This window comes from Podarcis bocagei, assembly GCF_964188305.1.
Source record: "Podarcis bocagei genome assembly, chromosome: 8".
Classification (NCBI taxonomy): domain Eukaryota; kingdom Metazoa; phylum Chordata; class Lepidosauria; order Squamata; family Lacertidae; genus Podarcis; species Podarcis bocagei.
The window spans coordinates 86,604,704-86,623,438 of NC_138133.1; the positions used below are offsets into that span (position 1 = coordinate 86,604,704).

The 18,735-nt window shown below is 47.9% G+C and overlaps 3 protein-coding genes across 14 annotated transcripts in view; 1 reads left to right on the plus strand and 2 right to left on the minus strand.

The window, feature by feature from the left end:
- The window catches only part of AGO2 (argonaute RISC catalytic component 2), a 48,557-nt gene extending 40,823 nt beyond the window's left edge, over positions 1-7,734 (minus strand). For both annotated transcript variants that reach the window (XM_081204495.1, XM_081204494.1), the window contains exon 1: positions 4,352-7,734. In XM_081204495.1, coding sequence (XP_081060621.1) covers positions 4,352-4,394 — 43 coding nt within the window. In that variant the 5' untranslated portion in view covers positions 4,395-7,734. The remainder of the gene's footprint in view (positions 1-4,351) is intronic.
- A 1,319-nt stretch (positions 7,735-9,053) lies between these two features.
- Positions 9,054-12,847, plus strand: RPLP1 (ribosomal protein lateral stalk subunit P1). The gene is made up of 4 exons (XM_081205309.1): positions 9,054-9,259; positions 11,906-11,980; positions 12,300-12,414; positions 12,721-12,847. The coding sequence occupies exons 1-4, from the start codon at positions 9,188-9,190 to the stop codon at positions 12,798-12,800; spliced, it is 342 nt and encodes a 113-aa protein (XP_081061435.1). The 5' UTR covers positions 9,054-9,187; the 3' UTR covers positions 12,801-12,847.
- A 1,060-nt stretch (positions 12,848-13,907) lies between these two features.
- Positions 13,908-18,735, minus strand: part of PTK2 (protein tyrosine kinase 2) — a 206,681-nt gene continuing 201,853 nt past the window's right edge. For all 11 annotated transcript variants that reach the window (XM_081204424.1, XM_081204417.1, XM_081204426.1 and 8 more), the window contains 3 exons: positions 18,271-18,426; positions 17,411-17,491; positions 13,908-14,954 (listed from right to left, as the gene is read on the minus strand). In XM_081204424.1, the coding sequence (XP_081060550.1) occupies positions 14,742-14,954; positions 17,411-17,491; positions 18,271-18,426 (450 nt within the window). In that variant the 3' untranslated portion in view covers positions 13,908-14,741. The remainder of the gene's footprint in view (positions 14,955-17,410; positions 17,492-18,270; positions 18,427-18,735) is intronic.

Consider the following 18,735-nt stretch of genomic DNA (forward strand, 5'->3'; position numbering starts at 1 on the left):
GCCAGGAAAGAAAAGTTGCTTTCCTCATGTTTGCCACCTATTTTTAAGGAGCAAGATAAGTGTTTAACTTTGCATGATGGACTGGTAGGTGCTGCAGAAACATGCTCAACCTCTGCAGAATGTTCTAAGAAGCAAAGCAGACTTCTACAATTTTCACAAAACAGCACACACATTTCAGGAGGGGAGACACACTCCTCATTAGAAATAGTGCCAACAGCATCCAAGGAGCATCCACAGAATTAAAGACTTGGCACAGTTAGAGCATACCCTGGACTGACTAATAGCTATGTTTTCCTAGCAACAAGCATCAGGTTTGAGAGCAGAGGAAAATGCAACTTCCTCACAACAGAAGCAGTTATTAGAAGGGAAATATCTGATCTGATGCAATAACTATGCAACTTACTGTACTTTTAACATACTACCTGTCAGGAAATCCCAGGTAACATGTCTTAAATGAGATGCCCAGGAACATCTCAAATACAGTGGTACCTCGGTTAAAGAACAGCCCCATTTACGAACTATTCAGTTTAAGAACTCTGCAAAACCGGAAGTAGTGTCCCAGTTTGCAAACTTTACCTTGGTCTAAGAACGGAAGCCGAACAGTGGAAGGGCACCGGCAGCAGGAGGCCTCATTAGGGAAAGCGCACCTCAGTTTAAGAATGGTTTTGGTTTAAGAACGGACTTCCAGAACGGATTAAGTTCGTAAACCAAGTTACTACTGTATGCTGATTCAACAAGGAGAGTAAGAAAACAAAAAGTGATTTTAGACCAGATAAACTCTGTGAAACCCTAGCTAGTAATATGTTTAAGGGGCTGCCAGAGATGTTAAACTGTTAAAATTGCTATTTTTTTACTATATGGAGTATATAAAAACAAGAGAACAGAGGAACAGCAACTGAGCTCAGTACACTTAATTGATCCAACACATCATGGGAGGTCAACATGTAGCAAAGGGAGCTAGTTTGTTGCAAACATATCCAGGAGAAGCACATCTTCAGACTCCCAAGCAGTTTGTCTTTATGCTTGCTTTCTGTTCAGTACAAAAGGCATGGATGCAACATGCGCGCTGTTGTGGCACTATTTTTTGGACCAGACTTGTGGTACACTTGTCTACCAGCACTTCCATACATTCTTATTTTGGGCAGTTGTTTCAACAAGACAATTATTTGGTACAGAAGAAATAAACAAAATCCCTAATTTCACCTGTTCAGCTTTGATGCTGTATTGCCTATACACAACAGAATGTAACTTGCACAACACACACAAATTATACAGTATAGTAATTACAGTGCCTATCAGTACACAGAGATATTTCCAGTTCGGTCCAGCAGTGAAAATGTTCTCAATCTGAGGGTTGCACTCCATATTATGAAAAGGGGCACAAAAATTGTCAGGTCACTCTGACAACCAAAAATGGACCCCTAACATAAGACAATATCTTCCTCCCTATTCTGGCAGGTTCTGGATCCAGAAGAGATATTACATGGACATAATGTGAATGGGGTGGTGGTGGCAGTTACCCCATATCAGTAAACTTGGAAGTGTGAGTAAACTTGTAACCATACCTGGGCACTGAAACAGAAGTGCAACATTTGGTGTGCAGCTGGCAGCAAGATGCCATGAAGACATATGAGAAATGGGGTGTGCATATGTATCTGTGTGCGATATATTATTGTGTTTATATCCCATCCTTCCTCCAAGAAGCTCAGGCCAGCATATGTAACATCCCACTCCTCACAACTGTAAGAACCTGTGTTGTGTAGTGGTTAGTGTGGGACCAGGATTCAAATCCCCATGCAGCCATGAGACTCGCCTAGTGATCTTGGCCCAGTAACTATTGTCTTACCCTAACCTACCATACAAAACAGCTGTAAAGATAACGTGGAGCTGAAGAACCACGTACATCACTTTGGGCGCCTGAAGGAAAGGCAGGATATAAATATAATGCATAAATATCTGTAAGCGAGGATGAATGGCCCAAGGTTGGTCAGCTTCATGCCTGAGTGGGGATTTGAACCTGTGTCTCCCTAATCCAGGGACGTGGGTGGCGCTGTGGGTCAAACCTCAGTGCCTAGGACTTGCCGATCGTATGGTCGGAGGTTCGAATCCCCGCGGCGGGGTGAGCTCCCGTCTTTCGGTCCCTGCTCCTGCCAACCTAGCAGTTCGAAAGCACCCCTAAGTGCAAGTAGATAAATAGGTACCGCTTTATAGCGGGAAGGTAAACGGTGTTTCCGTGTGCTGCGCTGGTGCTGGCTCGCCAGAGCAGCTTCGTCACACAGGCCACGTGACCCGGAAGTGTCTCCGGACAGCGCTGGCTCCCGGCCTCTTAAGTGAGATGAGTGCACAACCCTAGAGTCGGACACGACTGGCCCGTACGGGCAGGGGTACCTTTACCTCCCTAATCCAGCACATCACACTAACCCAAATGCATATATGCATTTGCGCACACACATGTGTAACAGTATGTGTATGTGTGCACATACACAAAAACATACATTTATAATGTACATAGTGATATATAGATACACAAACACACACACTCCCACAAGTATCTTGTTGGTCACTGTGAGAACAGGATGCTGGGCTAGATGTGGGTAAAACCTCAGTGCCTAGGACTTGCCGATCGTAACTGATCGATTGGGCAACCAAAATGGTCAAAGGCCTGGAAATGATGCCTTATGAGGAACGGCTAAGGGAGCTGGGCATGTTTAGCCTGGAGAAGAGGAGGTTAAGGGGTGATATGATAGCCATGTTCAAATATATAAAAGGATGTCACAAAGAGGAGGGAGAAAGGTTGTTTTCTGCTGCTCCAGAGAAGCGGACACGGAGCAATGGATCCAAACTACAAGAAAGAAGATTCTACCTAAACATTAGGAAGAACTACCTGACAGTGAGCTGTTCGACAGTGGAATTTGCTGCCAAGGAGTGTGGTGGAGTCTCCTCCTTTGGAGGTCTTTAAGCAGAGGCTTGACAACCATATGTCAGGAGTGCTCTGATGGTGTTTCCTGCTTGGCAGGGGGTTGGACTCGATGGCCCTTGTGGTCTCTTCCAACTCTATGATTCTATGAGCCACCAGCCTGATCCAGCAGAGCTCTTCTTATGCTTCGTATATATGTGTGCATAAATAGAATCATAGAATTGTAGAGTTGCAAGGGACCCCAGGGTCATCTAGTCCAACCCCCTGCAATGCAGGAATAAAAGGTGGGCATTATATATGTGGTGCTGCATACGTATTCAAAAATAAAGTGGTTCTGTTTTAGCACCAGTGGGCTTCTTGGATGGTAGCAGTAGATTGAACTCTTTTCACATCCAGCCCAGGGCAAAGAAACTCCTGCCATCACCTCCCCTACCTAGACCCTGTCTGCCCCCATCACCCACCCCATCTTTTTGGCAATGCCCATTGTCTGGCTTCACTCTCTTAAAACTGCAAACCGGCCAACAGAGAAAGGCAACCACAACACGGCGAGGGCAGCCACTACCAAAACACAAAGGAGGCAGCCATACAAAACACACACAGGCGCCCCCTTAATTTATTTATTTTCCCACTTCCCACTCTCCCCCCCCCCTCCGCGCAGCCGGGGGCCCTGATGCTTCGCGACCACCCAGCACGCCCCCCACACCAGGGGGTCTCTCAGGCGGCGCTGTCGCGAGGCTGCCCATCCCTATGGGGGGGGGTTGTGCGTGTGCTTTTCACTTTAAAAAAATCAATTGCGGGAAAAAGGGGGGAGGCCCGAACTGCAAGTCTGTGTGCAAGTGATTTTTATTACTTTTATTTTTTTTAAAGGAGCCTCTGGAAGCGCAGCGCCTCCTTCGCCCGCCCCCCCCCCGACTCCACAGCTGAGGTAAAAAAAGCGGGCAAGAGGAGCCTTTAAAAAAACCTCTTCTCCCTCGACCCGCAACCGACACCCTCCCGTTGCTGCTGCTGCTGCCGCCGCCCTCCTCCTCCTCTTTCCGGGTCTCGCCCAGGCAGCTGGCGGAGGAGGAGGAGAGCCGACAGCGACCAGAGGGAGGCCGGGCGGCTGAGGCGAGACCGCCGCCGCCGGCGGCCGCTCTGAGGGAAACGTACCGAGCGCCCCCTCACAGAGCCCGGCCGCGCGCGCACCTTCCTCCCTCTCCCCCCTCCCTCCCGAGAGACCGTTGGCGGCGCCTCGTGCGCCTCCTTCGCTGCTACTCCTGCGCCGCCTTCCTCTCTCTTTCTCCTCACAAACCCGGTTCCCGCCTCAGCGCTGCCCACCCGTTTAATTTTTTTGTGGGGGGGGGGGGGAGAAGAGGGAGAAGCGCCGCCTTTCTCTCCGATCCCTCGTGGAGCTGGCGGGGTTTGGGGGGGGGGTAGAAGCGGCAGCTCACTCACCGGGTCCCGCGGCGACGGGGGCCGCTCCCCCCGCCGTGTACATGGCGGCGGCCCTCGGGCGGGCGGCGTGGCGCCCTTTTCTTCTTCTTCTTCTATGAGGAGAGCGGCGGCGGGCGGGGAGGGGGGAGGCGAGGCGGTAGGGAAAATAATAATAATGGTGACGGTGATAATGAAATAAAAATAAAGCCCGCCTTCTCCTCCTCTTCTTCTTCTTCCTCCTCCTCCTCCCTCGTCGGCTGGAGCTCCGCTGCCGAGGCCCCCCCGCCAAACTCCGGCGCCAAGCAGGGTGATGGTGGCTTTGCTGAGGGCGCAGGGAGCCGAGCTGAGGCGAGGCGGGCAGGGCCCGAGAGGAGGAGCCGGCGGAGGAGGCCGCGGCGGAGGGCGGAGCCGGCGGAGGCCGCGGACGAGGTGGGAGAGGAGGAGGAGGCCGCGCGGCGGCGGCGAAGCCAGACGCTCCGCCCCGTCAGGCGCCGGCCCTCCTCCGCTCCCGGCTTTCGTTTCCTCCCCTCACGCAGCGGCGGCGGCGGCCCCGTTGCCTCAGATGCCCTCGTCGCACCGTGTGCTTCGCCGCCTCACGTAGCACTTTTAAACTTAAAAAAAACCACACACACAAGCCAAAATCTTTTTTCCCCCAAGAAGACCAGGCGCTGGAATGTTTTTGAACCGAGAAACAAGAAGAGAGCATGAGGGGAAGGGGTTTTTTGCGTGTGCGCGCGTACTTTTTAAAATCACCTCACACTTTCGGGTTCGACAAAGATGGTCAAAAAGCCCCACAGAGACTCCAGCTCAGTGGTTCTCAAACTTTTTTTTTCTCCCTCTGAGCTACGCTTTCGGAATAAAAATGTGCGATGTTTTTTCATTGACAAGAAAGTAAAACGGAAAGGAGCGACACACAGCAGTGCTTGAATTAGGACATAAAACACCACCGCTTTGTAATACGGCCACGAGACATCCAGAAAATATAAAACGATGCGGCTACTTAAGAGCATTCCCAAAATATAATATTGATTGTCCTTGAACCTTCCCGCCACACCACGGTGTTGCACAGCACCCTTTGATAACCAACTGGACCACGAGTCTCTTTCTTGAGGGTGGGGAGAGACCCTAAATGGCAGCAGTTCAGCAATGAAACATCCAGAAAGCCACTATATAGTAACCTAGTTTTCAGACATGACACAAGCTCTTCTTGCTGGGAGTTAAAGAAACGAAGATGTTGAGAAAAAAGTTGTTGCTGGTGATAAATATCAAATGGTGGTGATGATGGTGATGTTTGAAGGCAGATACTACAATCCAGTCCAACTATGCCCATTTACAAAATACTATTTTTGGCACCTGTTTCTGAGTCTTTTCAGTGGTATTGTCCCATCTATGAAAGAATGCCTCAACCCCAAGAAGATCATCTCATACCTATGTTACTCTTTCCACCAAGTGAACTCTCTGTAATGTTGGGTTATCCCTAACAATTGGTTTTGGTGTTCTGGAGCGATTTTGACCTCGCTGCCAGAATAGAGTGGGACTGTTACTTCTCTTGATCAGAACATTATATTTCTGTTGATGCATTAGCTTTTTTGCGGCTGCATCACACCGTTGACTCATGTTAAGCTTGTGGTCCACCAAGACCCCTGGATTCTTTAAGTCAGGTTTAGTCCAACTTATATATGTGCATTTATTTATTCCTGCATAACTGCAGGACCTTACATCTGAAACTACTGAAATTAATTCTGTTAACTTGGGCCCAGTTCTCCAATCTGTTGAAGTCATTTTGTATTCTGATTCTGTCTTCTGTGGCATTAGGTACCTCTCCCAGTTTGGTGTCATCTGCAAATTTGATAAACATTCCCTCGATTCCTTCAAGTCATTTACAAAGATGTTGAACAACCCAGGACAGAACCCTGCAGCACCCCCACTTGTCAATTTTTCCCAGGATCATAAGGAACCAATAATGAATATTCATTAGGTTTGGTCAGTTAACCAGTTACAAATCCACCTAACAGTATACCTCGTTCATCCACCCACATTTTATCATCCTCGGAATTTCTAGAAATTATGCCTAAATAAATGCAAGATATCTCTAGTGCCCATACATAGGCACACACACAGGGAAGCCAATGTGAGCTATTTTTAACAGATCCTAGGACAATTATGTTTTCTGCCTTATTTGCAGTACAGTATAATGAACATAGGAAGCTGCCTTGTACTGAATCAGACCATTAGTCTGTCGATCTCAGTATTGCCTCTTCTGTCAGCTGCTCTACTTGAAGATGCTGGTGGAGATTGAACCCAGGACCTTTTACATGCCACTTCTGAAGCTGGGGCAACAAGGTTGTGGCATAATGAGGCTGTCACTTTACCTATTAGCCTCGAAGTGTTACTAAGGTCTAGAAGGCAGCAAGTTGCTGTGACCTTTCAGCGACATTAAACTGCAAAGGTGCAAAGTTGGCAACCCAGTCACAGCCCCCTAGTCTTGCTGGCTAGAGCTTCGGTTGCTGGCTTGGCAAGCACAGCAACTGCATTGAACCCAGGCCAGAAACCGCTATAGGTGTGGGAGCAGTTTCAAAGCCATAGCTGACCCACCAAGCCATGCTGCTGGGGCCCAGTTCCTTGATTGGAAGAGAGGGAGGCCAAGCGAACTTTGAAAGCAGGTGGACTGACTGAGGACACGTCAACCCAGCTGCCACCACTCCATCCTCCAGCCATGTCAGACATACAGTGGTACCTCAGGTTACATACGCTTCAGATTACATATGCTTCAGGTTACAGACTCCGCTAACCCAGAAATAGTACCTCGGGTTAAGAACTTTGCTTCAGGATGAGAACAGAAATCGTGCTCCGGCGGCGCGGCGGCCCCATTAGCTAAAGTGGTGCTTCAGGTTAAGAACAGTTTCAGGTTAAGAACGGACCTCCGGAACAAATTAAGTACTTAACCTGAGGTACCACTCTATCCTGCTAAAGAGGCATGGCTTGTGTGTTTCGTCTTAGGCCCTGTCATTACTACACATTTAAAGCACTATGATACCACTTTAAACTGTCCTGGCTTCCCTCCAGTGAATCCTGGGAATTATAGTTTGTTATGAGTGATGAGCGTTATTGGGGGGACGGGACCCCGTTATCCTCAGAGAGGTATACTTGACCCTAGGAACTGGGGAAACTTAGGAAACTTAAAAGTCCTAGCAGGGCAAAGCAGGAAATTCCCACCGAGAAGATATTGGAGTGTGATGTGGGGTGATCACATACCCAAATTATTCCCCTCCTTCTAATTAGCACTTTTTCCTCGAAAAATCAGGTTTTTGTCCTCCCTCCCTCCTAGTCCTATTTCCCCTCCCCATAGCCCAATCCTGAGCAGAGAACGATCTCTGAGCATTGGCGCGTGTTGCTAAGGTAGCCCTCTCAGTAGTGGCGCCAAAGGGCCAGTCAACTTTGCCTGCATTTCTTCTGCCAGGCAGGAAAAAAAGAAAGAGACAAAGGCTTGAGCGACGCAGCGTTGATCGGGAGGCTGTGGTGTGTCTGTGGCGGGAGGGGGGTGGAGTTTGGCCGCTCCGGCTTACTTAAATGAGCCCAGGACTGTGAATGGGGCCCCCTCTAAGAGTTTAAAAAACAGCTGCCCGCCCCCTTCCTCCTCCGCTATTGGCTGACTCCCACGCCGCCTAGCAACGGAGCAACAACCGAGGCTTAAAAGCGTTCCCATCCTCATGCGACATGCGCACAAGGCGTTTGAGAGGTAGCGGCGGGGTTCGGAGCGGCTCGCGGAACAGCCTCTCTCCTTCGACTTCCGGTGACCATCTTTGTTGGTGGAAGCGGCTCCGCATGCGTGGGTGGCTCAAAGGAGGCACTGCGCAGGCGCTGAACAGGAACATACATTGGTTGGCTTTGATGTTTCGATACTGTACTTCCAAGCAAGAAGGGAGGCGGAGGGGAACGTAGTTCGGGGACTCTCCCCACCCCATCGCCTCCGTGACGTCATCAGCGAAGCGTCAGAGTAATTCAGGGACTCTCCTAAATGAAGTGATAACAAGGCTTTCAAGGATGGGGGCATATTATTATTATTATTATTATTATTATTATTATTATTATTATTATTATTATTATTCAAATTTGCCTACCGCCCTTCATCTGAATATCTCAGGGTGGTTCACAGCATAAAAATACAGAATAAAATAGTCCATAATTAAAAGCATACTACACATTTATCCCCCAAGAATCCTGGTTCACACAGAGCTACAATTCTCAGTGACTTTTTAGAAATGACGGTTCTCATGATTTTTCCTGGCAAGGACTCGCCTTCCCTCGTATAATTGTTCTCTGGCGCCTACATTTGTCCCAGGATTTAAATATGGCTTCCAGTGTGTAACCAGAATCTCTCTCCTCAGAACGTGCCATGGGTTACTCTAGAATTTCTGAAGTCTAGACACATTACCCATGGAGCCTCTTGGCCCTCGACGGCGTCGACGCAAGAAAGTAACAACCGCCTCTCTGATTGGCTTTGGCCTCTTCGACTCCTCGCGGCCGCCGCCAACCGAGGAATATCCCTCGCTACGATTGGTCTTCGTGCTCTCGCGCGAATCTGACCTTCCTCTCCAACCGCCGACTAAACCCCGCCCCGCTGCAACGCGACTGGTTCATCGTCCGCCACGCTCTCCGCTATTGGCCAGCGCGCCCCGCCGCGAGCGAGCCGGGATTGGCTGGGGCAGCCTTTATAAGCTCGGTCGGCGGCGAGGGGCCTTCCTTTTCTCCAAGCTCCCTCAGCGAGGCGCGCAAGGTGCTGTGTCCTTCAGTAGAAGCTAAGGCCGATTTCCCAGCCGGCGACTAGCACCGCGCACCGACCCCCGACTGCCCGCCATGGCCTCCGTCTCCGAGCTCGCCTGCATCTACTCCGCCCTCATCCTGCACGACGACGAAGTCACCGTCACGGTGAGGGAAAGGGGGAGGCCGCGCGCGGAGGGGCTCAGGGCGCATGCGCCGGAACATCGCGGCACGTGGAGGGAAAACGGCCACTCGGGGAGAGGAGCTAAAGGGGCAGAAGGAAGAGCAGGCCTGGCCCAGCCACGCTGGTTCAAGTGTCCCTTCTGGCCACGTGCTTGACCTAAGCTCATTCCCTGGTCCTGAATGGGGTAACTGTGCCCCTGAAGGACCAGGTGCGCAGCCTGGGAGTCAATGCTGTCCATGGAGGCACAGGTCAAATCTGTATCCAGGGCAGCTGTTTACCAGCTCCATCTGGTACGCAGGCTGAGACCCTATCTGCCTGCGGACTGCCTCGCCAGAGTGGTGCATGCTCTATTTATCTCCCGCTTGGACTACTGCAATGCGCTCTGTGTGGGGCTACCTTTGAAGGTGACCCGGAAACTGCAATTAATCCAGAATGTGGCAGCTAGACTGGTGACTGGGAGTAGCCACCGAGACCATATAACACCAGTCCTGAGAGATCTCCCAGTACGTTTCTGAGCACAATTCAAAGTGTTGGTGCTGATCTTTAAAGCCCTAAACAGCCTCGGTCCAGTATACCTGAAGGAGCATCTCCACCCCCACTGAGATCCAGCACCGAGGACCTTCTGGCAGTTCCCTCATTGCAAGAAGTGAGGTTACAGGGAACCAAGCAGAGGGCCTTCTCGGTAGTGGCACCCACCCTGTGGAACACCCTCCGTTCAGATGTGAAGGAAATTAGCAGCTATTCCTATCTTTAAAAGACATCTGAAGGCAGCCCTGTTCAGGGAAGTTTTTAATATTTAATGCTGTATTGTTTTTAACACTTGATTGGGAGCCGCCCAGAGTGGCTGGGGAAACTCAGCCAGATGGGCGGCGTATAAATAATAAATTATTATTGTTATCATTTATCCAGCAAAGCCCTCTGCTAATTTTACTTATTTGATCCGTATGCTGCCTTCCGATTAACCGCATAAAAAACAAGATAAAAATCACAATGTGCGCAGTCAAAACAATGCCCCTCCAAAAATAAAAATTAAAATTAGATAGGGTGTTAGGCAAAGGCAGGTCGAAAACGAACGTTTTCTCAAGACAACAAAAAGAACTAGACTCCTTGACAGGTTTTGAATAAGCATACACAAATTTATCAGTTAATAACATGATGGACAGATATGTACGGGTATGTGCAACTTTATAATATGTAGAGAAAGTATGTGAAGAGAAATCGGGGAGAAGGGGGAAAAATAATGTATGTGATTATATGGTTTATATTTACAAAAAGGAAGAAAACGAACGTTTTCTCCTGGCGCCTGAAATTGCAGGTGTCCCTGGGGAGAGCATTTCATTTAACTCCGTGAGAAAAGGTCACCAACAATGTGCCCCGTGGGGGGAGCTACATTGAGGATATTTGCTGTCAGAAATCAGTGTGGGCATTTGGCTCTGTAGGAAAAGAGAAGCAAAGGGGTAGGAAGCTTCTGCACCTGGTGGTCTCTCCTTTCTTGGAGATTTTTAAGCAGAGGTTGGAGGCCATCTGTTGGGGGTTCTTTAGCCACTATTTCTGCAACGCAGGAGGTTGGACTCGATGACCCTTGGGATTCCTTTCAATGCTACAGTTATGCGATTCCTCTTCACCCCTCACCCCATGTAGTGACAGCCACAAACTGCTCTGACTTCAGAAGGGGGATTAGGCAAATTGGTGGGAAGCTGGGCTAGCAATGGCTAGTAGACACAGTGGCTGTGTTATTCCTCTGTGGGGAGGTAGTATGCTTCTGAATACCAACTGATAGGAGTTGCAGGTTGAGAGAGCACCTGCGGGTTCCTGCAGGCACCTGGCTGGCTGTCACGAGGACAGGATGATGGACTAGATGGGTCTTTGGCCTCATCCAGGAGGGCTCTTCTGACCCTAGGATGCTGGCTGCTTATAGCTGTTTAGCTTTCATCCTGTGTTTTGCTTCATCCCACAACACTGCAGACTAGGGGCAGTCCTCAGTGGACACCCAGCTCCCATCAACCCCAGCCAGCATCGCAAATGGTTAAGGATGATGCGGGTTGGATCTTCACATCATGCAAAGGGGTGGTAAATTGGCTACCCATCTCAAAGCTAGGGGACTTATCAGAAGGCCGGGGGGGGGGAGGAATGTCGTTTTAGGATCTATAAATGTAATGTGTAGGGCCTTCAGCCTATGCTGTCTTTTAAAGCAGCCTGCACCAACCTGGTGCCCTCCAGGTGTTTCAGACTACATCTTCCTGTCAGCAACATGCAGCATGTACTGGCTATGGATGATGCGCTATAAGGGTATGCAGAGGTTCTCCAAGCTCAGCATGTAGAAATGGGAAAATGACTAAAAATGTGCTGTTTCTCTTCAATAGGGTGCTAAGGCTCAATTAGGAAAGTAATTTTAACAATTCCTTAGCAGCCTTGTAGCCTACACACTATCTATATATATATAGAGAGAGAGAGTGAACTATATGAAGTGTACTCAAATAAGAGGGTAGGGAGTACTACAGACTATTTTGAGATGTTAATTTCAAATTATTCAGATATGATGGAGGCATATAAATGCATTTTGGGGCAGGGGTGGAGTATGATCCGTGACCTCATTTCTTTAATAATTTTCTTAACACTTGCTTGTTTAGGAGGACAAAATCAATGCCCTAATCAAAGCAGCTGGAGTGAATGTTGAACCTTTCTGGCCTGGACTTTTTGCAAAGGTAAGACTAATGAGGAACAAGTCATCTAGTAGAAATACATTTATGGAAAGAATATATTCTAGTCTGCTGCCTTTAGGGTGCTGTTGGATCACAACTCCCATCATACCTTACCAAGGGCCTTGCTGATGGAAATCCAACACTAAGTATATGGTGCTTGGCTGGCAGATTTATGTATTCTGGGGACAGCAGTGCTGATTTTACTATTACAACTCTTAGCAGTTCTAGAGCAGTAACTGGTTCTAAGTCTGTGCTGTACGATGGGTGGTTGTCACTCAAATTGATATGCTTGCGTTTTTAGTAACTTGTTTATTCTGATTAGGCCTTGGCCAACATTGACATTGGAAGTCTCATCTGTAATGTAGGAGTTGGTGGCGGTGCTCCAGCGGCTTCAGCCCCAGCCGGTGGAGGGGCTCCTGCTGGTGCTGCTGCTCCCGGTAAGTGAAATTATTTTTTTCCCTCTTTGTGGTTAATTAGGTTGTCCACAATTTGTGTGGTGGTAATCTGCACCTAACAAGTTTGGTCCTCAAATCATACACCTCAAGGGTCAAAAGGCAGGGCAAAGCAGTTCAGCATTATCTAAAACCTGTTCAGTGGAGGTGTCACACACTTCTGGGGTGGGTGTTCCACAGCTTAGGGGCTGCGACAGAGTCATCCAGTATACATGCTATAACAGCTTAATGGGTGTTAATTAGTTAAGGTGGACTGAGATTTCTGTATTCTAATCAATATTAATTTTGCAGCTGAGGAGAAGAAAGAGGAAGAAAAGAAAGAAGAGTCAGAAGAATCCGATGATGACATGGGCTTTGGTCTCTTTGACTAAGCAAACTTTTTGTACTCTTTGCTAATAAAGATACAAAAGCATGTAAATGGAATCTCATTTGCTCATTTGTTCTGGTAATACATGAGGTGAGTCTGCTGGATTTGGCCAGCATCTTGCACAATAGTGGCCAACGAGGTGCCTGTGGGAAGCCTGAAAGCTGCACATGAATGCAACAGACCTCCGGCCACCCGCAGTTACCAACAGGCGGAGGTGAAGTGGGTCTTGGGAAACATTCATCTAGGTATTAAGAGTTTTCCTGTTTACATCCTGATGGTTTTAGAAATTGTTTCTCTACAGCAGAGGTAGTGAATCTTATCTCCCTCACCTCTGCAAACAATGGAGGAGTGCACCTTCAGGGATGAAGTCAAACTTTTGGAAAGTTATAGCGCCTGCTGTGGCTGAAGAGACCAATACAGGAGAGGCATGTTTTGTTGCATCTGGGGCTGAGTTCTGCTGCAGAAGAATTTAAATTTAACCCCCCCCCCCAATTTCTTCATTAAACTTAAGAATTGGCATGCATGTTGAAGTTGTGATCAGATCTCCCCATCAGCTGGATCTAAGGTGAGAGCCCCACATGTACCACTCCTGAAGTACGATGGTGGCGCTTCCTCAATGTACTGACAAGCCTGATGGTGCCATGTTTTGTTTCATGGACTGGAGGTTCCCCACCCCAACCTGTAAATGAAAGAACTGCTGGTAGGTGAAAGCAATAAGGTGATGTAGAATGGCAAGGATTATAGGCCTTTTAGACCCTAGTCCTCAAACTCCTAGGAGTCCAGAATCCCTTAACAATTAATTTCATGCTAATTGTGTCTACCCCCATCCAAGACAATCTTTATTTCACTATTCTTAAAAAATACACTGAAGCTATTCATAGTCCTTTGTATAGGGAGGAACTTGGAAAGGAGCCATTTTTTAGGGATTTCCCCCCTAAATGTTTCCAGAGAGGATTCTGTTTGATACCACACAAGGTGACCTACCATTACAGAGAAGTAGAGAGACAAACAAATTAGGAAGAGAATTCTGTACTAAGTTGCCAAGAAACAATTACATCACATTTGCCCATTATTTCATTATAATCCCTTAATCAGGCACACCAATGGCAGGTTTAAAATATTCATCATGGCTTTAATCTTTCTTTATAAATTATATAAAAATGGGGGACATGTATGGTTACATAACATTTTCTTCTAAATTCAGCTTTGAGTTGCTCTGGTACAAAGCAGCTTGTTTTTGCTTCCGAGGAAAACAACTGCTACAAAAAACTGGCATGTTATTCTGGTGAAAAAGACAAGTTCTCTGTTGGTGTTCTACAACTACTTTCCAATCCAATGCTTCACACGTCCACATGGAAGGGGAGGGAAACAAATGGATGAAGAGGACTTTCTGTTTTGAAATGACAGGTGCTTTGAAAATATAGCTTTTTAATCTTTCTCTGTAAATTGTGATTAGCATTTTGCGGCTTTAAGTGTTCTAATAAAAAAAAGTATTCCAGTCTGGACAGTTCGCATATTGTGGGCAAGAATTCTCAGCCCTGAGGTTTCCCAGAATTCTTCACAATACCTTTGCTCAGTTCTGCACCTTGAAAAGTTCAAGGTCTTTGACTTGTTCCTTTTTCTTAAACAACAACAAAAACCCTTGGCAAATGAAGAGATCCACATTCCACGTAATGTGAAAATTTCAAATTGATGTCCACCGATTCTGTGCAGATACAGTTCTGTGAAAATTGACACGTTTTCAATCTCAGACTTTTCCTGGCATTGTCAATTAGGGGGAAAAAAGATGCTTGAAGAACCAACAGGCGTCATTTTGTTAAGCAGCATGGGAATTACTGGAAATCCAGGACCAGGAAGGGTCAATTCTCATTTCTGCTGGAAGGCTAATTTGCCCATTAAGGGAGCAAGGCTCTCCCAACTGCACAATGCAAACTTCCCTCTGCATTTAATGGGGCCTGGACTGGCCAATCGATTTTAGCCTGGCTTGGTCAATAACATCCAGCAAGTTTTTGGCATCCACAGCCAGAGCATGAGCTGCCGTGAGCATCTGCTTTTTGTATTCCTGCTGCAGGCTAGTCATAACATATTGCTGAGCCAGCTTCATCTTGTTAATCAGTTCAGCGAGGTCAGAGTTCAGGAGTTTCTGGGCCATCTCAATCTGGAAGAGAGAAGAATCAGGATGACACCTGGTGTAGGGAAAGGCAAAAGGTGCTACAATACTCATCTTGGTGGTGGGAGGGACTTCTATTCCCAATGAAAACCACTGGACCCTTAGTTGGAAATGTTCAATGTCCCTGCAGAGCCAGTGTGTTGTAATGGTTAAAGAGTGGTGGACTAGGACAGGAGAGCAGGGTTCAAATCCCCACTGTGGGTGACCTTGGGCCAGTCACCTCTTAGCCTAACCTACCTCACAGGGTTGTGAGGATGAAATGTGAGGAGAACCTGAGCTTACAGGGTTAAACAGCTCAGTGTGCGTCCTGCCTACTGTGGGGCGGGGAGAGACTGCGTCACTTCCGAGTGTTCCATGATAATGGTTAGAATGCTGTAAATGAAGTGCTTTTAGTTTTAGTAACTGCGCGAGAGCCTGATTTATGCACACTGACGCACAGAAGACAGAAAGCTTTATTCCTGACCGCTGTGTGACTGCTTTTGCTCAGAGTTTTGGTATGTGTGCTGCACAACAGAAGCCTGCCAGACCTTATCTCTCTGAGCAATAAATCATCTCAGATGAAATGGGGTGGAGAACCATGCATACCACCTTGAGATCTTTGGAAGATAAAGGTGGTTATGTAAATGTAATTAAAAAATAAGTCACTTAGGTGTGAAACTCACTAAATAATAGTCATGGCCACTACAGTGGAACCTTGGTTTTCAAACTTAATCCATTCCGAAATATGTTCGAAAACAGAAGCATTCACTTCCGAGTTGTCAGCGTTCGAGTTCTGAATTGTTTGGCAACCAAGGTTCCACTGTACTGTTTTCCCCAGGGGCTATAATGGAATTTATTACCGTAATTTTCGCTCCAAAACACGCACTTTTTTGCTCCTAGAAAGTAAGGGGAAATGCCTGTGCGTGTTACGGAGCGAATGCACTCGACCGGAGCCATGGCTGCCATCAGTCAAGCAAAGCGGGAGCCGCTTGCAGGGCTTTGCTTGCTTTACAGCCAGGAGGAGGGGGAGGAGCCGAGGAGGAGGGAGGGAAGGAGAGCCATGCCAGCAAAGCGGGCAGCAGCCGCTTACACGCAAGGAGGGACAGACGGGAGCCACAGCGAGCCGGAAAAAGCGCCGCATAGCCAGCAACAGCTGTTGCAGCCTCAGCTAGCAAAGGTCCGTGTGCTCTCTAAACGGAGCAATGAGGCTGCAGAGGGACCACAGGGCACAGGAGGGCTCTGAGCCACGAGCGCAGTGAAAACCAGTAAAAAAGTTTTTAAAAAGGCTGCTGGGGACAGGAGGGCACGGGATGAGGGAGAGGGGGAAATTACGATTCTCCCAGCGTCTTAGCTGATCCACTGAGCAGGACTTGGGTTGCAGGGGATTCACCATTAGCTGTGTAAAGCGGCAAAGAGGGAGAGAAGGAGCAAAGCGGGAGAGGAAAGGAGCTGTAAGTGGCTCCTGTCCGGTTGGCTCCTTTAAAGCAAGAGTGCTCTTTCCCTCCCCCCTCAGCTCACCGAAAAGCTCCTTTTCCACACACCCCACGCGAGCTCCTTCTCCCCTTAAACCCCTCTCCTGCATTATTAGCCGTATCCTTTTCCACACACCCCACGCGTGTTCCTTCTTCCCTTAAACCCCTCTTCTGCATTATTAGCAGCATCCTTCTCCACACACCCCACGCGTGTTCCTTGTCCCTTGAACGCTTTTCCTTTCCTCCCCACTTAAAACGTGGTTACAAAGCACGGATCCACATGGATCCTCAGGATTTTTGCACTGGGTCACCCCAAGTTCACCATCAGATCACATAGCATATCCATGGCTACAGCCTGCACCCAAAAACACCCACGCACCCACTGTTTCATGGGGCTGCAATGGCGCAAAAACGTGGTTACAAAGCATGGATCCACCTGGATCCTCAGGATTTTTGCATTGGGCTACCCCAAACTCACCGTCAGATCACGTCTGGCCACAGCATGAACCACAAAAATCATACATCCACTGTTTCGTTTAGAATATTTTTTTCTTGTTTTCCTCCTCTAAAAACTACGTGCGTGTTATGGTCAGGTGCGTGTTATAGAGCGAAAAATACGGTGGGTCCCTGGATTTCAGAGCTTAGCTTTGCAAGTGTGCTAGCAGTTTTATTGCTGTGCCACTAGGGGGAGACCATTCGCTTAGCATAGTAAAACTTCTGCTGGTGATGACTTTTTGCTGTTTGTAAACAATGTGTGCCCCACCCCTGCAACTCTTGCCTCCCAATGGACATGCTCCATTACGCTGTTCTGCTATACCACTAATGGGTCCAAACTGGTTGCTGATTACACTTCTATATGAAGGGCTGTATTCATTGGGAAGGCTAGCATATGAGGGGCTCCAGAGGCTCTGTGCTGCTCAACCCAGACCAATGACTGCAGAGTGCATTGAAGTGCAGGCCTGCCATCCATAAATTAAAGCTTGAATCATCTACCTCTCTGTGGGTGCTTGTCGGGAGCACTGGGATGGTCTCGTCTACTGTAGCCAGTAAAGTTCGAAGTGCCAAGCCAACCTCCTAGCCAAAGACAAGAAATCATGATTAATTATATACCAATTATCCCAATCCCATCCTGTGGAATTCCTGCTCAGTCATTCCCACTGTGGACCTGACATTTCAGTAGGTATCGTCTCTCAAGCTTCCGAGCACAAAGGACTAGAAATATAACAAATTCAGAGATATTCAGTATCCTGAGTTTAATGCCCTGGTCAAATTCCACCCATGTGTCTTTTACACACAGCCCCATTTATAGTAATAAACTACATACATCAAGGAGAGTGAACCACATAGAATCTTTCATTACTAGACATAGGGCTGGTTAAGGTGCTTAAGTTCAGGGGTAGGCAACCTAAGGCCCGGGGGCCGGATGCGGCCCAATCGCCTTCTCAATCTGTCCCGCAGTCAGAATCAGCATGTTTTTATATGAGTAGAATGTGTCCGTTTATTTAAAATGCATCTCTGGGTTATTTGTGGGGCCTGCCTGGTGTTTTTACATGAGTAGAATGTGTGTTTTTATTTAAAATGAATCTCTGGATCATTTGTAGGGCATAGGGATTCGTTCATTTTTATTTTCAAAATATAGTCCGGCCCCCCACATGGTCTGAGGGACGGTGGACCGGCCCACAGCTGAAAAAGGTTGCTGAACCCTGCTTAAGTTTCTCTCCATGCAGGAGAGCTTGAGAATGCGCGCACATACAACCCCGCATATCCCAATCCTGGTTTTTGCTTTTCTTCTGCCACACATCTTGAAAGACTGTAAGGCCACTCTATGGGGGGTGGATGGGGGACTATCTTACCTTCACCATAGGGACATACTCCTCCGGTGGGGCTGGCTGAATTCTGCTGGACATCTCTATGACCGCTTTCACAAGGCCTGTGACATTCTCATAGACCTTGTCATTGGAACGATCCAAGTTGGCTGTTGGGGGAGGGCTAATCTCTTGCGGCTGAATCTGGAGGGGGAAAGGAGATAGCTTTACTTCCACATGCTTGCCCACCAGATGGCGCTCATCTACTTTTCTAAGTTTCAGCTTCAGGAGGACTCCTTTCTGTAACTACAAACACAGGGCATACACATTCGAACAGCGGCCAAGCGGATGGAAACCCTGAAGAGTTTCTAAGACTCAGTGGCCAAGACTGGGAATATGAACTAAGCTGAGCCACAATATAAAATCAGAGAGGAGAACCAAGTAGGAATACTTTCACGTTGCAGTTGGTGCCTCTGCTCCAACAGAATCTCTGCATAACCTTCAATATTTAGA